This window comes from Gekko japonicus, unplaced genomic scaffold (assembly GCF_001447785.1).
Source record: "Gekko japonicus isolate JY-2015 unplaced genomic scaffold, Gekko_japonicus_V1.1 scaffold1837, whole genome shotgun sequence".
NCBI classification, from domain to species: Eukaryota; Metazoa; Chordata; class Lepidosauria; order Squamata; family Gekkonidae; genus Gekko; species Gekko japonicus.
Window position 1 is genome coordinate 85,497 of NW_015170941.1, and position 20,454 is coordinate 105,950.

The 20,454-nt window shown below is 43.4% G+C and overlaps 1 protein-coding gene across 1 annotated transcript in view; it reads left to right on the forward strand.

Moving 5' to 3' along the window:
• LOC107116860 (V-type proton ATPase subunit S1-like) overlaps positions 1 to 20,454 on the forward strand; it is a 92,483-nt gene that overhangs the window by 52,815 nt on the left and 19,214 nt on the right. The window contains exon 7 of the mRNA XM_015418877.1: positions 18,767 to 19,008. Coding sequence (XP_015274363.1) covers positions 18,767 to 19,008 — 242 coding nt within the window. The remainder of the gene's footprint in view (positions 1 to 18,766; positions 19,009 to 20,454) is intronic.

The following is a 20,454-nucleotide window of genomic DNA, read 5'->3' on the forward strand; positions in this document are numbered from 1 at the left end:
AAAAGTACCCGAGGGTACACTTTTATCATTATTTTTTCATTATATACTACACATACATACAAACAACACCCAACTACCCCCAACAACATATAACAAGAGACTTTTATCCCTTCTTCTGCTTATTACCTTTCTAAATTCATTTTCTATTTTACTAAGCTTATCTTTTCTGCGTTCTCAAATTACTACATTTATCTATCAGTTGCATTTACATTATACCAATCATAGAATCTCTTCCAAGTTTTTTGAAAAGTCCATTCTGTGCCGGCTCTCATATCAAGTGTCAGTTTTTCATTTTCCGCCGTTTCAAATAGTTTGTTCACGTACTCTTGTTTCATTGGTATTTCCATTATTTTCCAATATTTTGCATATACTATCCTTGCAGCTGTCGACATATGAACTATCAAATACCTATCTGCTTTATCAAAGTCTTTCAGAAATATATTCAATAACAGTATCTCTGGAGTAAACGGGATATTAGTTCTTGTTATTTTTTCCATTATCTCATGAATCCATCTCCAATACCTCTTTGTAACATCACATAGCCACCACATGTGATAAAAAGAGCCAATCTTATTTTTACATTTCCAGCATTTATCAGAGCAGTTACTATTTTGTTTAGCTAATCTATCTGGTGTAATATACCATCTATAAAACATCTTATACATGTTCTCTTTATATGACACAGCATTCGTTAATTTTATATTCTTCAGCCAAATCTGCTCCCACTCTTCTAAATTAATATTATGGCCTATATTCTGGGCCCATACAATCATATTTTTTTTCACTATTTCATCCACCATTACATCATCCAATAAAACCTTGTATATTTTCTTTATCACTTTGTTTTCTGCTGTTAAAACAATTTCTTCTAGTTCAGTTATTTTCTTATTAAAACCTTGTTTCTTATCCTTCAAATATATTGATTCCAGTTGCGCTTTCTTCAACCAGGATAATTGTTCTGGTAATTTAAGATTGCCTTTTTTATCCAGAATATCCTGGTATCTTAACGATTCTTCTCCCATATATACACTGGGTAAGGTAAATGCCTATAAAGGTATAATCAGTCTTGATCTTATAGTATAAAAAAATTTATGTATAGGGTCCCATACTGTAATGCTGCTCTCAGCCAATGCTGCTTAAAATATTTTTGAGAGCCTGCTTTTTCATACCATAGAAAAGCATTCCATCCTAACAGTAAATCATGGCCCTCAATTTTTTAAAAAAAAGATTACATATTTTTATCCGGAGATCCACAAGTTCACATTTGAGTTCTTTCAAAACTCTCAGATGTATGCCTGGTGATTTATCTGTTTTTAAGTTGTCTATCAGTTGTAGGACCTCCTCTCTTCTCGCCTCCATCTGACTCAGGTCTTTCAACAGCCCTTCTGAAATCAGCAGTTCTGGAGTGGGCAAGCACTTCTCATCTTCCACAGTGAAGACAGAGGCAAAAAATGCATTCAGCTTCTAAGCCATTTCCCTATCATCCTTCAGTACTCCTTTTACTCCTTGGTCATCCAAGGGCCCCACTGCCTCCCTGGCTGGTTTCCTACTTCTAATGTATTTGAAGAAAGTTTTATTGTTGGTCTTTATGTTTTTTGCTATATGCTTCTCATATTCCCCTTTTGCCTGCCTGATCACAGACTTGTAGTTTATTTGCTACAGCCTGTGTTCCCTTTTATCAACCTCACTGAGACTAGCTTTCCACTGCTTAAAGGAATCCTTCTTACCTTTTACAGCTTCCATTACTTTGTTTGTTAACCATGCAGGCTTTTTTCTATAGCTATTTGTGCCTTTCCTAACCCGCAGTATATATTTTTTCTGCGCTTCTAGGATTGTAGTTTTAAATAGTCTCCAAGCTTCCCCAATTGTTTTGACCCTTTCTACTTTTCCTTTCAGTTTCTTCCTCACATGTCCCCTCATATCAGAGAAGTTACCCCTTTTAAAGTTAGAAGTGGTTGTGTCAGTCTTTTGGGCCAACTCCCTATTTATACAAATGTTAAACTCAATAACATTATGGTCACAGTTCCCAAGCGGTGCAATCATTTTTACATCTCTCACCAGGTCTTGGGTGTTACTTAGGACCAAATCCAGGATCGCCTCTCCTCTGGTAGGTTCTGTGACCATCTTTTCCATAGCACAGTCATTAAGAGTGTCTAGAAACTCAATCTCTTTTTCCCGACTTGAACACATAGTGACCCAATCAATGTGTGGGTAGTTAAAATCACCTATTATGACACAGTTATTTCGTCTAGCCGCTATCTTTAATTAATTCATCATTTTATAATCCTCCTCTATCTTTTGATCTGGTGGGCGATAACAAACTCCCAGTGTTAAGCTTCCTTTTGGGCCCACTATTTCAACTGATAGCATTTCCAGAAGCAAATCCAATTCACTTATCCTCTCAATCTTACTGGACTGTATACCCTCTCTGACATACAGAGCCACCCCACCTCCAACCCTTCCCCCCATCCTTCTGATATAACTTATAGCCAGGAATCACCGTATCCCACTGATTTTCCTCATCCCACCAAGTTTCTGAAATACCCACAGCGTCCATTTCCCCCCCAGCACCAAGCATTCCAATTCTCCAATTTTACCTCAGACATTTCTAGCATTTGTGTATAAACACCTATAGTTCCCCATGCATGTTAAGACCACAACCTTCCTCTTGCTGCCTTGAGACCTTGCCAGGCAGTCCATATCATTAGCCACAATCTCAGTGGACAATTCTAATCCTTTTCCTTGTAGAGAAGTAACAGCTACCCCTTCATCTCTTTGAGATGAGCCATCCCGAAACAAAGACATTTCATTTCCTGAAGGCTTCCCCCCAAATTTCAGTTTAAAAACTGCTCTGCCACCTTTTTGATTTTAAGCGCCAGTAGTCTGGTTCCTTCTCGGGACAAGTGGAGACAGACCGTCCCTTTTATACAGATTTTGTTAGTCTTTACAATGCTACTGGACACTTGCTCTTTTCTACAGCTACAGACAAACACGGCTACCCATCTTTGAATCTGTGTAATAATCTTTTTTAACCATCTAGGCTAGTGGTGATGACTACATCCTCTAGCAGTGAATTCTACAATTTAATTGCTTGCTGAATTAACAAGAAAGACTTTCCTTTTTATTTTTAAATGAAATTACCGATACTGGCAAGGAAAAGTTAAAAATACTTGCCTATAAACATTATATCATGTTTCCACTCTGCCATGGAGCTTGGTTCTATGTTCCTTTCCATGAGCCAGCCACTGTCTTTCACCCTAACCTACCTCACAAGGTTGTTGTGGCAATAAAGCAGAAGAGAAAAGAACTGTGTACTCCAGACAGAGAACCATGTGCTCCAAACACCCTGAAAGAAGGGCAGGATAAAAAAGGGGTCTGTGTATATGTGTGAATGCAATCACACACGCACGCACACATACACACGGTGTGATAGCATGAGATGCCCATTCAGTTTGGTAGGGTGGTTAAGAGCAGCAGACTGTGATCTGGAGAACCAGGTTTGATTCCCCAATCCTCCACATCCCCTGAGTGTATGTGTCAATTTCCCACGATTGCTGCGTGTCCCGCATTTTGCCCTGCAGCTTTGCTTGATTTCCCCCGTGTCTACTCAATCCTCAAAAAACAGGCTCTAGTTGATGCGGGGGGGGGGGGGGGAATGGGGAAAACGGGGGGGCAAAATGCGGCCGCACAGCATATAGTGGGAAATTGACACATATGCTCGGGGAAAAGGGAAGAGTGAGGGCAGAGCAGCGGCTTGTGGGAAACTGGTCAAAGTGTTGTTGGTCTATTTTTTAAACAGACCTGGGACACCATTGGGGGGGGGGAGAGAATGTAATTGCTAAATGAATTGTTTTATGATTAATCTATCATTATATGTATCAGGCTTCCAGGAATGAATCCAGATGACTATATGACAAGGGAGAATAGTTATGTGCTCAAGAGGTTTAGAGATTTAATACCAAGGATTAACTAGAGTTGTCAACCAGCCAGTTTTGAACTGGATTTTCTGGTTTTTGAAGTCTAGGGATAGGTTGCTAGATGTGAGGTTCAGCCCCCATGTCCCCCATCTTGCTTTGTACATGTGTTCTGGACAACTGTGCCGTCTGGGTAACAGTGTTAGTGGCATTCACACAAAAGAAGTGTGCATGCACATGGAAGCTTATACCCAGAATAAAACTTTGTTGGTCTTAAAGGTGCCAGTGGACTCAAACTTTGTTCAGTGGCATGCACAGTTCAGGTTGCCAGCCTCCCATTGGGCCCTAGAAATCTCCCAGAATTACAGCTACTCCTCATACTACGAAAATCAGTTCCCCTGGAGAAAATGGAATGCTTTGGTGAATGGGCTGTAAGGCATTATTCTCAATTAAGGCCCCTCCCGTCCCCAAACTCCTCCTTTCACAAATCTTACCCTTCCTAGTCTCCACTCCCAAATCTCCAGGAATTTCCCAAGCCAGACTTGGCAACCCTACATGTGCATTGTTTGCATAAGAGAGAGGAAGTGGCTGCTGAAGGCAACAGCCCTTCCCCACTGCAGCAGGTGTAATGGCAGCCAGGAGCTTCAGATCCGCTGGTCCAGACAAAGAAACAATGGTAGTCAGAAGATGCAGCCATTGTTTCTGCAGTCGTTGCAGCCTGGATCCAGTAAGCCTGCTGATCCGGGTGGCAGGTAACGCACAGATCTGGCATTATAAATTCATTCTCACATAATTGCTTTGCTGTTTATCGCATGATTCAGATTCTGATTCGAAGCATGACAAAATGCTTAGGCTTTCCCCCCCTCTCTGAAGGAAAGAAAATACAGGTGAAGGTAGGAATAATTTTATATCCCCTTGCCAGGGGCTGTAATAATGTTACACTTGGCAAATCCCTCTGTCTTCCCTCTCCCCTCTCCATTTGTCAAATGATGTAGTGCCAGGCTTTGTTCTTAACTTGTTAGTGTATATTTGCTTTTGGAGTCAACATGAGTAACCTTGCTTGTCTGGGGCAGAAATGGGAAGATGAGAAGTGGAAGGAATGCTTAATTCTATCTTCTGCAGAAATTTTCTTTGTTTGAAGTAGGGCCTGACTGTGTATTTATTTATTTATTTATTTATTTATTTATTTATTTTAAAAATCATGCTGTGTTCTTTGAAGATCCCCTGGTCATTGCTCCCTTTTATGCTCTCCAGATCATTTTGCCCCCTCCTCCTCTGCCCAAGAGATGGCTGAACAGTCTGGAATTGGGGGGGGGGGGGAATTTAGTTCACCATCTGGAGTTTTAATTTATCTACTGGTATTAATGTATTTTATTTTTTATAGTGATATTTTTATTCAATTTTTTACATCACCCAGAGCCCTGCGGTATCAGGGATGGGTGATTCAGAAATCTAATACATTATTATTATTATTCAGTGTATGGAGAATGACAGGAAAATATAATTAGGGCAATGCAGATGTATTGGGGTATATCCAACTGTCTGTGGACTTGCTGGAGGGAGACTTTTCTGCTTCCCCCTCCTTCTGCGAAGGACTGTATTTTGTTCCTGGGTCCCAGCTTAGAAAGCAAAGCGGGGAGCTGCAGTGGGAGGGAGGAGTCAGCAGAAATCACTGCGTTCCGGGTATGGGAATCCTGCTCCTTCAGAGAAGCTGAATGGCTGGATACACCCCACTGAAATACTTTTGTTACAGAAGACAGAGTTAGGCCTTAAAGATTCCTGCATTGGTCTCTTCAGCCTATGGAAATGAGAAACAACAATTAAAACCCCAGCTAGACATCTTCTAGATTTCCAGGATTTAAAAAAATACTGCAAAACAAGGACACCTGGAATGGATTTCAGCCTGGTTTTGCAAGGCATGCAGGGTAAAAAGAAATATCATGAGTGATCTAATACTTCTAATGCCAGTCATAAAGAATCCAAATGCAGTTTTCTGAAACTAAAACAAACTGAATACAGAAATGGAAAAACAATTCTGTGCCAATTCCTAATGTGCATTTATGGAAGTTATTAAAGTTGTCATTTCTTAACATCTATCACTGGTTAGTAGGGTTGCCAATTCTGGGTTGGGAAATTCCTGGAGATTTCAGGGTGGAGCCAGAGAAGGGCAGGGTTTGGGAAGGGGAAGGGCCTCAAGAGTCATAGAGTCCACCTTCCAAAGCAGCCATTTTCTCCAGGGGAACCGATCTTTGTAGTCTGGAGAACAGCTGTAATTCTGGGAGATCTCCAGGCCCAGCCTGGAGTTTGGTAATCCTATCTGCCAGGCATTAGAAAGGGTTTGCTGGGCATGCTAAAGTATGATCCTACTATGAATCACAATGCACAATCTGTTTGGAACAGTCGTCCTTAGCTTTTTCATACCAAGAAGAAGGGAATAGGTCCCACCAGTCAGCAGGCCTTGCTTGAGTAAACTTACTTAAGATCAGGATGCACAGCTTGTAACTAGAGTTGCCTGGTATGGGTTGGAAAATACCTGGAGACTTTGAGGGTGGATCCAGGAGAAGGCAGGGTTTGGGGAGAGGAGAGATCATCTCAGCATGGTACAATGCCATAAAGTCCACCCTTCAAAGCAGCCATTTTCTTCAGGGGAGCTGATCTCTGTCAGCTGGGGACCAGTTGTAAAAATGGAAGATAGGGTTGCCCAGTCTGGGTTGGAAAATACCTGAAGAATTTGGCAGTGGACCCAGGAGAGGGCAGGGTTTGGGAAGGGGAGGGGCATCAGTATAGTACAATGCCATAGAGTTCACCCTTCAAAGCAGCCATTTTCTCCATCTAACATGTAATAGAGAATAATGTATACGAAGTAGCTACAGTGAAAAAGTACAAAATGTAAACAATAAAGAACCGGTATGTGCTACAATGTATAAACAAAGGAGAACTACTAAATGGTACGACAATGGAGAACTGCTAAATAATTCGATGCTGTGTCCGGCTGTTTGATAACAACGTTTCAAAATTTATCCTTCATCAGGGTGTTCCCTTTAAGCTGCTGTGGTTTTCATACTCTTACTAACATGCATTGGGAACAGTAACAATTCAATGCAAAATCAGACACCAATCTCCAACATGTAATCAGCTTCAATAGCTTCAGACTTGCAGCAGGACCAGCAGCATCTCAACTAGATGGGAGGTTCAGCCCCCATGTCCCCCATCTTGCTTTGTACATGTGTTCTGGACAACTGTGCCATCTGGCTCATTTATTTATGCACTTTATTGGTTCATTTATTTCTTTATTCAGCCAATGACCAGTATATGTCAAAGTTAAAACTTTGCAATGAAATCATACAAAAATAAAATTGGTCTGATCTATTGGCAACAATTAGTTAAAATCTGAACATACAGCTTCTCTGTGAATTCTACAGGCTACTGAGAAAAATTTGGCACACCTGATGGTAACCTGTTGATTAGCACCCGTTAACAATTTCTTTAAAATGAATTCATCTGAGCATCCTGTAAAATTATTGAGAAGAGGGGAAATTATATTTAAATGAGCTTCCTGATAGAAGCAACAATAAAACATTACATTCTCGACTGTTTCAACCTCTTTGGAACCACACAGACAAATCCTCTCCTCCATGGGAGTCTTCTTGTATCTCCCCTCTAGGACTGCAGAGGGGAGAACTCGCCACCTCGCCAAAGTAAAAGCTCTCCATTGACTGGGTACCTCCAGGACAGAGAGATAAAGTGCCGGGGAAAGTACATATTTAAGTTTCTCTGGTGTCAGGAAGTTTGGAACATAGTTAATGTCTCTTTGACACTCTACGTCCAACACCCTTTGTTTTATCATTAATTTTGCTTGGTCAAGACCCAATTGCAGAACAAAGTCAGAAGAGAAACCCAAATTCTGCAAATTAAGACGAAAGGCCTTTTCCCAAGAAGATAGAAAATGGTCTTGCAAGACTAATGCCATTAAACCCTGTGGATTATGAGATATTTTCAACCAATAGTTGAGGGAAGCAAGGCATACCTTAGCTTCTACCTTGGTCAACCCTGACTCAAGTCATAGGCCCGCATTAGACACAGTTAGGTACCTGAAATAAAGTTCTCAGAAATCTCGATTGATTTGTCAAACCATTTCCTGGAGAAGCATCTGGATTTCTTAATTGGTGAATCAATGCTTTGTGATAATAAAGGCTTTAATCTTTGGACGATGTTGTCATAGAGGATTAGAAGATCCTCTAGATGGCTGCTCTACTTGCCATGCAGTCCTCCTCAACTAAATGTTTCAGTTTTTGCTCTAATTGGGGTGTCCACTTGGCTCAACAGCCTGTTTGCTCTGTAGGTATGATCTGTGTCCCAATATGAGTTTTTAGATAACTCTCGTGAGATACGGGGTTGAGGCGTAAGAGGAGGGGTAGATGATCACTCTCTAGGGTGGGTAGGACCTGTAGGCTTCTCACAAGTGTTAGCATGTTTCTACTTACAAGAAAATAATCAATGGTACTACACCTGTTTCCCATCATATATGTGAAGCCCCCTGGGAAATCCCCATCTGTGGATCCATTCAAAATATGAAGGTTCGCTCTTCCAACCATCCCAGTAAGGCATAGGCCAGCAAAATTTGCTTTGGCATCTTTGGAGCAGCGCTGATAGTGGGTATGGATTAGATCCTCTTCTGTTAGTATTCTAGAATCTTTGTAGGTGTCATATAAGAACTGGTCATTGGGACCTATGCACTTCATTTATAAGCCTTCTTACTTCCCAAATCCCAATGCGTTTTTAAAGTGGCTCACATTATTCTCCCCTCCTCCATTTTATACTTACAACAACCCTATGAGGAAGGTTAGGCTAAGAATGTCTAACTGCTCCAAGGGCACTTAGCAAGCTTCCATGGTAGAGTGGGGATTTGAACCTGGATCTCCCAGATCCTAGTCCAGTACTCTACCACTACATCACGCTGTCTCTGATATCTGCACAGTTCTTTAATTCACACTTCTGTTAATCGAACAGCCCTTGAACAGCCCTTCTCTTCCAGTCTGCAACTCACTGTCCAGTCCCTAACTGACTGAAACTCCAAAGGTCAGCTCTTATTCTGTCTCCCACAACAGAACTCCTGTTGGCTGGTTCAGGTTGCCACTCTCATTGGCTCTTGTGTTGCCGGGGTAAATAGCTCTACATCACAGTACCTGAGAAAGTCACATTCATTTATTGCAATGGCATTTATTTTTGCTGCTGCTTTGCATGCTGGCAAGATAAACAACGTATGTATGAGGCACAGTAAGAGAAAGGCCAAATGATTTATTAACCACTGGGCTCAAAGTCAAGTGTGAATGAGAGTGTGTGCATTTTCAAAAAGTAATACACTTCCTGAAAGTTTCCTTTCATTTCTGTGAGGTGCCTAAATGCCAACAAGTCAAGTTTGATCCTGTATGGGAAATACAGGGCTTGTGTTGCACTTGTAAATGCAACAACGACCTTGGTTTTCTCCATTTTCTTGTGAATAGCCTCTAATCTAATGCTCTGCAGCATCTGCCTGCTTTACTAATCTGTAGTGCTGAGATTTCATTTACTTGGGACTAAAGTCCCTGCTTTTTGTAGTTGTCTGCTTTCACCTAAATGCTGGTTCCTAAGCAGTGCTGCTCTATTCATGTTCCTGCATGCCACAATACTTTTAACTTTATCTTCCTTAAAATCTGGCTGTAGGCTGAAGTTTTAAAGTCTAAGCATTGTTAGCTTTCCCCCCAAACCAGATGTACATTGGCAAGCTCGATAGTGATCTTTAATTAATTTTTTTACATGGTGACATTTCTCTGTTGATTTTTACAAAAGGGTAGTTTGAAAAAATGTCAGACAAACTTTGCATGATAGGTCCTTGGCCCAGTTAGGATTTGGAGACTGTCTCTCATTTCTGTGTCATTCAGTACCTTCAAGAATACATTTGTTACTCTAGCAACATTCATGCAATGGCAACTCTCATTTCCATCTCTCCCTAGCTTTCCTAAATTTTAAAGCTGCTCTTGTAATTTTACTAAACACTCCAATCTGTTATCCTTTAAGAAACCTGAGACACTTTAAAGTTTCTTAGGGTGCAATCATACGTACAAAAAATGGCGGCAACGGTGCGATTCCCCCATGGAGTAAAGGGGCACGATCAGACAGACACATCTGTCCAGCATCCCGGAGTCATTGTCGGGGCGTCGTATCGTGCCGCAGGAGCGTGGAAAAAAGCCACCGGGTAAAACCTTCTAGTATATGGAACTGCGGGGCGCGTGGCCGGAAGTGTGATTGCGCAAAAAGCCTCGCTTCCCGCCCGCATTTTCTCCCTTGTGTGACCGCAGCCTTAGAGGTGTTTCCCAGCAAAGTTTAGTAGCACAGTTTATGAGGTTTAAGGGAAATATAACTGTTCTGTTGAAACAATGAGTGGCTTCTCTGTCTGTTCACTTTTCAGATAATTCCTTGGGGGCAAGTTGCTGTAAACTCACTACCATCATATATCTTCTGCATATATTTTAGAGCCATTTGCTTCTTTACATTATTTTTCCTTTCCATTTTGCTCTGTAATATCCAGGAATCATGTGGGATGGATGGGAATGAACACTGGTTTTCATGGAACCAAATCAAACCCACTTTTCTTTGTCAGCTTTCATTATCGGCATCAGTGTACATTTACCAAGGACAGTCACTATTTTCTGCCTTTTTGGAGACTATAAATATTTTTGTTTCAGCTGAGCAGCCATGTTGGTCTGCAGTAGAAGAGCAAGATCTGAGTCCAGTGGCACCTTAGAGACCAACATAAGAACATAAGAGACGCCAATGTTGGATCAGGCCAAAGGCCCATCCAGCCCAACACTCTGTATCACACAGTGGCCAGAAATACCAGTGCCATCAGGAGGTCCACCAGTGGGGCCAGGACATTAGAAGCCCTCCCACTGTTGACCCCCCCCCCAAAGCACCAAGATGACAGAGCATCACTTGCCCTAGAGTCCCTTTCTATACCTTGTGGCTAATAGCCACTGATGGACCTCTGCTCCATATGCTTATCTAAACATGATTTGGGGTGTGTGAGCTTTTGAGAGAGTCAAAGCCCCCTTCAACAGATATTGGACAAAGGGAGCTTTGATTCATGAGAGTTTATGCCCTGAAAAGCTTGTTGATCTCTATGGTGTTACTGGACTCGAATCCAGCTCTGAATATTTTAGTGAAAGTCACCAGAGCCATCACTCTTTACAGTTCAGCTCCTTCTTCAGGATCTAAAAAATTAAATCCCTGAGGGTGGCTAGACCATTTCTAGTGTCAATGTAAGAACATGAGCACTAAGGCTTCATGCAATATAGATGGCATGTAGTTTTCCCACACTGAACTACTGAACTATATTTTGAAGTGCTGATAACCTTTTGTGGCATACGTATGCTTTTCTAGAATAATTTTAAAAAGAGCAATAAACATCTTCGCTTTAAGTAGGTGTATGACAGGCAAATGCAGAGTAAATGAATATAATTTATAAAAGGCGAGAGCCTGTGTGGTAGTTATTCAGATGTTAGACTCGGACTTCTGAAACAGGTTCAGGACACTAGTCAGCCATGAAATCACTAGTTAACCTTTGATCAGTCGCTCTTTGCCTAACCTGCCTTACAGGCTTGTTGTGAGGCTTGAACAGAGGAGAGGAGAATCATGTTTACTGCTCTGAGTTCTTTGCAGCAAGGGTAGGATAAAATGTAATAGCTAAATAGAGCCAATGGTAATATGTGGGGCAAAGGAAGTTTAGAGCATTGAGTGACAGAGGAAAGTGCCTTTTTAACCTGGGAAATGTTGAGCATATAAACTAGCGTTCGTATGCACAGTTGTTTTTGTTTTAAAAGTATGTCCATTGATGAATGAGGAAATCTAAGAAGGCAATACTTGGCTATGTCAGATCCTTCCTCTGTAGATTTTAGTCTCTCATCCCTAGTGTGACTACTCTCAGCCATCCAGCAAAATTCAGGCAACCATAAGGAAACACTAGAAGCTGCTCCACAAGGTACCATTGTGAAAGGAGCTGCCATATAATCCAATAATCCCCTTTAAAATACAAACTGTAAATTAGTGTTATAAGAATATTAATACTAAGCAATATTAAAACATAAGATTCTGAGTTACAGATCCCAGCAAGGGTGAATAATTACCCAGTAAGGGAGAATAGCAATTTCAGTAGTTATAAGAACAGTAAAATAGCACTCAGAATTAATGTGACCTGACTTGGACACCTAACGAAATAAAATGATGGGCCTTTCCTTTTCTTAAGGGCTCAAACATTTTTAAAGGGGGTGAGGTTATTATGTACTTTTTGACTATCCAAGCGTATTTTTAATGCACATGCAGTCCATGTGTGGAATGGTGCATTTGAAAGAAAAAAAACAGGACTTTACAATCATTCAGAGGATTGCACAAAGTAATTGTTTTTCTTCTTTATGCAGAAAGTGCTGTTATTCACTATCCCAATTAATAAAGCAAGGGGGAGGAAACAAGCATACAGTGGGATCAAAAACAGTAGGAATAACTCTCTAATCCTCCTCCCTACTCTGCAGGAAAACCCCGGACCCCCATCTCCATCCCAAACCTGCTGGGGACAAGGGCTGTACTTCTGAGCTATCCCTAAATTGCTATCACACAGTCTGGCAGCTGAAGACAGAGTGCAGAGCACGGGAGTCGGATAGACTCAAAAGAAGCAACTGCTCTTTGCTTCTGTTCCGCAAGGAGCTTCAGGAACAGGCAAAAATGCACTAGGAGGACCTCAGCTATGCATCTTCCCCACCCAGTTTTTTCCATGTGATCTTTTAAACGATGACAGTGAAAGGGTCCTTGAAGTTTTTAAAGATGCGGAAGAGACAGAGAATGCATGCCCGAGTGAATGCACATTCTCTGTTACCTGACATCCAAGTGTCTTGCTTTCAGAACTATCAGTCCTTGCACAACCACGTCCTATTTAGGGAGAAGTATCTGGTGTGATAAGTGCAATTATTACTTGATAACCTTGAATGAATGATAAATAACGGTTCATAATAATTTTATTCAGTTGGGAGATAACCCTGGCAAAACGTAACTGCCCAGTAATACTAGACTTATTCTTAGCTTTCCCTAGATGAAATTCACACTTGTGAATACATGACACTGCCTTACACTGAATTAGAAAACTGGTATATCAAGGTCAACATTGTCTCTGATTGGCAGTGGGGGGGAAAGGGTGGTGGTGGAATGAAAAAATAGGTGGATTTTCCAGGAAAGGTACATGAGCAGAACCAGGCAGGAATTTAGTTTCCTGCTTATTTACATTTGTTGTAAATTCATGCAGCTTTTGCTTTCTAAGATAGTATTTTCACATTTTGCCTTTGAGCAACACTTGTTCAGGGGGTGGGGGATGCTAAATTGAAACCAGCTTATTTTCTAGACCTGCTGCTTATATGGGTCTATTTAGCTCATCCAAGATCACCCTCAATTCCAGTCTGTGAAACAATTTAGATGTGTTATCCGATGCCTGAATGCAATGGCCCAGTGTGTCCCCCCCCCCCCCCCCCTTTAGACTTGGCAGCTCATTCCTCTTCTACATAGTATGATTTGATAAGTAGCTGAAATGAATTACTGTATTTTTCATTTTCATTGAAGCGCAGGATACCTGCAGGTAGACACCATTGACGTAATTGTAGCATAGCTACGGAAATAAAAGCTTTGGAGGCCTGGAACTATATTCCTTGCTTCATTCCTTCCCTTCAAACTCCCAAGTATATCCCAGTGCTCAGCCATCATTTCTTCCCACATATTCCTTATTTTCTGTTATTAGTATTAAGTTTCTCACTAGACAATACCTCCAGCATTCCCTTAACATGCAGTCAATTGATTAAACACAGTATAATTTAGTCTTCATAACCTTTTCTCAGTATGAAATAAAGTGATTACACTTTGGGAGCAACAAGAGAGATTAAAATTTTAAATTAAAAATGGAATACGTATACTTTTTTTGTAACATATTATTTTATTAAAACCAAATACAACCCAGCAAAATTGGGCCAGCACAATCTAGCAAATTTTGTTTGCAACTAAGCCCCATTGAAAGAACAAAATAGAATTTAGAACTATGAGGTAATCTGTGTCTGAACAGCATCGCTTCAGAGAGATTTGGGATTAAATGATCCTCTATACAAAATTCCTTGCTTGTAGAAAGCTGGCATGTCAGAGAGATTACTAGGTCAGAATCTTTCTTCTTGAGACCTAGCAGGAGAATTTTTGTGTATGGAAGAACATTCAGTTATTATGTGAGTGCACACCTTTTGTCTGAATTAGTATAGCTCAAACAACCATTTAACCTCTCAGTGATAGCTGGACTTTAGTTGTGTCTCAGGTTTTAAAATAATATTTATACACTACTTTTCTATCCATTAGGGACCCAAAACTGCTTGCATAATTGTTTTCCCCTCCTCTGTTTTATGATTCACAACAATTGTGTGAGGACTGAAAGAGAGTGACTGGCTCAAGATCACCCGGTGAGCTACCACAGCTCAGTGGGGATTAGGCTTGCCATTTGTCTGCCTGTGACAGGCAAACCCCCACCCTTGGCCCCAATCCCCACCCTCGAGAACTTGAGGAGTGGGAGAAAAATGGGCATAAAATGGCTTCCATAGCAGCAGTATGGGAATTTTGCCATGTCTCTATGGTCTTTACCACTAGGGTTGCCAGCCCCCAGGTCGGAGCAGGGGATCCCCCGATTTTGCCGGCTCCTGCCCTGCCCCAACTGCCCCAACCCGGCATGACATCTCCAGCGTGATGATGTCACACAGAAGTGACATCATCACATCAGGGATGCTCTGGTAGTTTTGCCCCAAATACCAGAGCATCTCTGCATGATTTCTCCACCATGATGACATCACTTCTGGGTGACGTCATCATGTTGTGGATGTCACATGTGGTGAAGTCGCCCCACCCCCCAATCCCAGAAAGCTCCCTCTCAGTCCTTTTCCCTGACCTTTCCACCAAGCCAGTACACCTGACATTGCCTAGCCCATCCACAACAAGAAGAGGTTTTTCCCATGCTGCTTTCAGCTCGTCAGTGTGCAAAGGCAGAAAAACCATCACCTTGTCACCCAGCTCCAAAGTCCAAGACCTAGCTGTTTTATCGTACTTGCTGCTCTGATTTCACCTTGGCCTTAACCAGATTCTCACTGATAGGATTAATGAAGGGAGGAAAGATGACCCAGGAAACTACAATCCAGTCAGTCTGACGTCTGTCCCAGGGAAGATACTGGAGCAGATTTTAAAGGGGTCAGTCTGCAAGCATCTGATCCTGGTTGTCCTGCCAGACCAACCTTATTTCTTTCTTTGATTGAGTGACAAGCTTACCAGATCGTGGGAGTGCCATCAACGTTGTTTACCTGGACTTCAGTAAAGTTCCCCATGATATTTTGATGGGTAAAATGTAGGACTGTGGATTGGATAGTTAGGTGGATAGGGAACTGGTGGGAGAACTGCACCCAAAGGGCAGTTGTCAATGGTATTTCATCTGACTGAAGGGAGGTGTCATAAGAACATAAGAGAAGCCAATGTTGGATCAGGCCAATGGCCCATCCAGTCCAACACTCTGTCACACCGTGGCCAAAAATACCAGGTGCCATCAGGAGGTCCAGCAGTGGGGCCAGGATACTAGAAGCCCTCCCGCTGTTGCCCCCCTCCCCAAGCACCAAGATGACAGAGCATCACTTGCCCCAGACTGAGAGTTCTTATCTATACCTTGTAGCTAATAGCCAATGATTGACCTCTGCTCCATATGTTTATCTAATTCCCTCTTGAAGCCATCCATGCTTGTAGCTGCCACCACCTCCTGTGGCAGTGAATTCCATGTGTTAATCACTCTTTGGGTAAGAAGTACTTCCTTTTATCTGTTCTAACCCGACTGCTCGGCAATTTTATTGAGTGCCCACAAGTTCTTGTATTGTGAGAAAGGGAGAAAAGTACTTCTTTCTCTTCCTGATCTATCCCATGCATAATCTTGTAAACCTTGATCATGTCCAGTGGGGTACCACTGGGGTTGATTCTGGGCTGATATTTTTCAATATTTTTATAAATGAGTGGGTGGAGGCTCATTAAATTTGCAGATGACAACACATTGGGAGGAATAGCAAACACACCATAAAATAGACATATAATTCAAGATCTGAACACACTGGAAAAGTGGGCAGATATGAATAAGATGCAGTTCAACAAGAATAAGTGCAGAGTTCTATAGCTGGGTAACAAAAAATGAGAAGAACACATACTGGATGGGGGATACACTTTTGGGTAGCAGTGCTGTGAACAAGATCTTGGGATACGGGTGAACTGTAAGCTAAATATGAGCATTCAGTGTGATGCAGCAGCAAAAAAGGCTACTGTGTTCTTGGCATGTATCAATACAGGCATAACATCCAAATCACAAGATGTTATAGTCCTGCTGTACACCACATTGGTTCAGCCACACCTGGAGTACTGTGTGCAGTTTATTTATTTATTTATTATTAAATTTATACCCCGCCCTCCCCCGTAGTTCTGGAGGCCTCACTTCAAAAAGGACATGGACAGAATGGAGTGGGTACAGAGGAGGGTAATGATAATGATCAGGGGCTTAGAGAGCAAGGCCTGTGTTAAATAGTGGGTTCCATGGATGAGCAGGCTTGAGTCTAGTGATCAGCTCAACATTATTTGTGATTTCAGCAAAAGCAAGACAAGACTCCAGAGCCTCAGCTCTGTTAAATAGTATGCAATTGCCACACCCAAACACACCCCACTCCCAGTGATAGGCTATTTACATAACATTACTACTAGATTAGAGCTTCCGGTGGGTGGATTGGCGATGGCGGTCGCTCTCCTCAATGCTCGAGGAGACGACTAGCACACCATCGGCTTGGAGAGGTGCCACCTCAAGTGGCACCCCCACGGAGCCCTTGTGGTGGGTTCCAGGCCAGAGGGCTCTCAAGGGTTAGCCTCTTCGATGGCTTGATGCCGGAGAATAGAGGCTTCCCTCTGCCCTGATGGTCCAGCCGATCTGTGACCTCTGGGTATAAGCCAATTCAACCGGGACAAGCACAGGAGATCGAGCGGAATAGCGAATGAACAGAGCAGGGTCAAGACATGACCAACAATGAATGTGAGTTTGAAATAAATGGACTATTTTTCTAAAACGAAGTTCCCCTCCCCATGGGAAAAGCGGAGCACGAGGAGGGACACCTCCTAAGCGCTTGGACAGTTTAACGCAGTGAAGGGGGGAAGAGGGGGGAAAAACCAGCGATTTATTTTGAGAGACTTACTTGAGCACCGACAGTGAAACGACGAGTCTTTTGAGCCCCTGCAAAGTGGATTTAAACTGTAAACAAAGTGAGAACATGGCAGCTTCTCGAGGGAAGTTGAAACCGAAAGGCAGTCAGAGTCCAAGACCGGATGAGGGAGCAGACGTCATGAAGATGTTAGCAGATATGCTGAAGCCGGTTTTGGAGCAACTCGGTGGTATTAACCAGCAACTGACCACGCTAAACCAAAACTTCGCTCTGCAGCAGCACCAGCTGGCAGAGACAGAGAAGAAAGTGGAGCATGCAACTCCACTTGATGATATGTGATCTAAACAACTAACCTACTGACATAAAGAATCCTCAACAAAGAGCTAAACAATATATAACACCAATGGGGTATTTTGGTGCATTTTTTGTCACAGTTCATTTGTGACAATGCACTTTTTAACAACAAAGAGTTACAAAGAGTTCTTTATAATGCAGAAAGGTCCCTGCCACACGGCAGGAAAAACGACGGCCAGAGTGCGGCTAATCTGAGCCGCACCAAACTAGAGACGCCGCGGCGGGATCCCATGGATCCCCTGAGCCGCGGCGCCATTGCTCCCTGGCACGATCAGATGCCAGGGAGAAAGCAACGGTGGGAGGGGGAGGCTGGTGAACTGCGCATGCTCACACATGCGCAGTTCGGCCAGGAGCCGGGGATGCGCCGGTGGAAGGACGCGCTGACGATCCCACAGCCGCACTTGCCACAGCCTTTCTTTTTTGGTGCGGCTTATCGTCGGAAGGGCCTGATCGGGGACGGGCGAGCAACGCTTCCCAGATGTTGCGGTGGGATCGCGCCCATTTGCCACGCCCCCGATCCGTCCCTCTCCCGGCCCAATTCCTCTCGTGTGACTGGGGCCAAAGTAAGCCTTTGCTTCCAGCTTAATTGTGATCCAATAGATAGCCATGGAAGTCTCCTTCCGTTTCAACTCCCTCTTTTTCAAGAATCACTTGCATAAACATTCATCAATTCATAAAGAACTTCACGAAAGCTATTCAGGAGCTGACTTCTATGTCTGAATGGAACACACCTTCTTAACTTGTGTAAGGGTGGGGCTTTGGGGATCCTGTGATACTCCTAATGACATTTGGAGTGCTATGGGGTACAGAGTATGATAACCAGTCAGACTTGGGATAGCCTAAAGTATTTGCTGATTTACCAGCAAATTGTTCATCATAGCCCAATTCTGAGCCAAGTGGGGTGTACATCACCCCCCTCACTACTTTTAAGAGAAGCAGGGAGAGTTTTAGCTGGTGCATTGTCTCCCAACAATGTGATAAGCAATTACAAGCACACTCTCAAAGCCCCTCTATGATCTGCTGGACATCATGTTTGGAATCTGAAAAGCTGACTTTGTTGAGGGGTTTTTTTTGCTATAGAAGTCTATGATTAAAATCAAGATATAAGTGTGCCTGCATATACATGATGTTTGAATTGCCAGCACTGAATCAATATTTGCTTTATCTCTCAAAGTTTTGTTTTCTGTCAAAATAATTTCAGATGTTCTTATCATGTTTCTCCAGGTACCAGTGCAATTTAATGTAGCTGGGCACAGTAGACGACAACTGATGTCTGCTGAAGTGCAAGATAACAGTCTCTATCCTCCAGTGTATGCACTCAATGGGTCTCAACCATGCATCCTTTTTTATGCCACCAATTTCAGCCTCATAGCTAACGGCAGTGTATTCATTGATCTATCCAATTTAACGTTTGGGTCTGACAAAGTGGATACCAGTTTATCTGAATGTCTGCCCACCAATGCCACGTGAGTAGGGTACCTTTACAATACTAATAGTACATTTCTGAGCAAGCTGCCCGTTGACATCAATAGTGTCACTTCTTCTTCCTTGTGTAGCCAGTCCTGTAAGGTTGGGCATGTTACTTGTGGAGAAAGCACGAGAAGTGTGATTTTCAGGATCCACGGAGTGCTTTCCCCTCACTGCCAAAGGCAGAAGGACACCTTGTTTATATGTAGTTCTGTGGTTCTGTAAAGGGATGGCTTTTGTTTTTACTGAATGAAGCTGCTGAGCATGCATTTTGAAAATGGAGACTGGTATGTGTATGTGTAGGGGGCAGCATTAACCCTTTCCCTTGGCTGTTATCACACCAAAAATTGTCCCCCTACCAAGTTGTTTACCATTACCCCAGGCCCGTAGCCAGGAATTTCTAAGTTGGGGGGCATTTAAAATTCTCGGGGGGCACTTTAGATAACTGAATTATTTAATTATTTCTCCTGTGCACCCCCCTCATCCCCAATGGGAGAAAAACCCAGGCCCTGCGCAAGGCCTACTCTCCCCCTCTGCTGCAGCCCTCCAGCCTTTTTCGGTTGCTCCATTGCCAGCTTGGTGGTGTCGCTGCTGTCCCCCTGCCCCTCCCCAAGCAGCAGCAGCACTAGGCCAGGCCCATGCATGTGCACAGTGTGCCTCATCCTTCCCTAGCCTGCAGTGTACCTCGGCAGCTCTCCCCCGGCCTGCTAGCTGCCCGCCTGCCATGGCCCCTCACCTGGGGGGCCTCCTTTTCTCCATGCCAGTCCTGGGAAGCAGAAGTCTTTCCCCAGCCCACAGCAGCCTCAGCGGCTCTCCCATGGTCAGCTGCCTGCCTGCCATGGCCCCCATGCGGGGGCCACCTCCTTCTCTTCGCTGCCACGCCTGGGAAGCAGTAGTCCAAAGAGGCAGGGCTGTCTAGGGGCCCTTTCCCACACACAGCCCTCCCGCCCCCTTTCTCTGCCAGCCCCTTCCACCCTCCTCCTGTGCTGGGTGGAAATCCAACAGATGATGCTTCCTCCTGAGCTGCTCCCTGTCACCCCAGGTTTACAGGGACAAAGAGCCCAGCCAGAAAAGTGACAGTGACCCTCCCCGTTTGTTTCTAGCCCGGTGGTTCTCACCTCGGGTAGAAAAGCAAAAGCGGTCGCTCTGCTCAAGATGAAACAAGCTGCTGTGGCATAGATCCTAGGGCTCAGCAGAGGATTTTTTCCAAGTGGTGGGTGTTTCCCTCTCCTGGAGGAAAGGCCCGTCAAGTCAGAGCTGACTCGTGGCGACCCTGTCGGGTTTTCAGAGCAAGAGACAGTCAGAGGTGGCTGCTGTCGTAGTCTGTCTCTGCGTCAGGAGGGCCCTGGGAGAGGTGTCCTTGGAGGGTCTCCCATCCAAATACTAGCTGGGGCTGACGCTGCTTTGCTTCTGAGCTCTAACACGATCAGGCCAGCCTGGGCTCT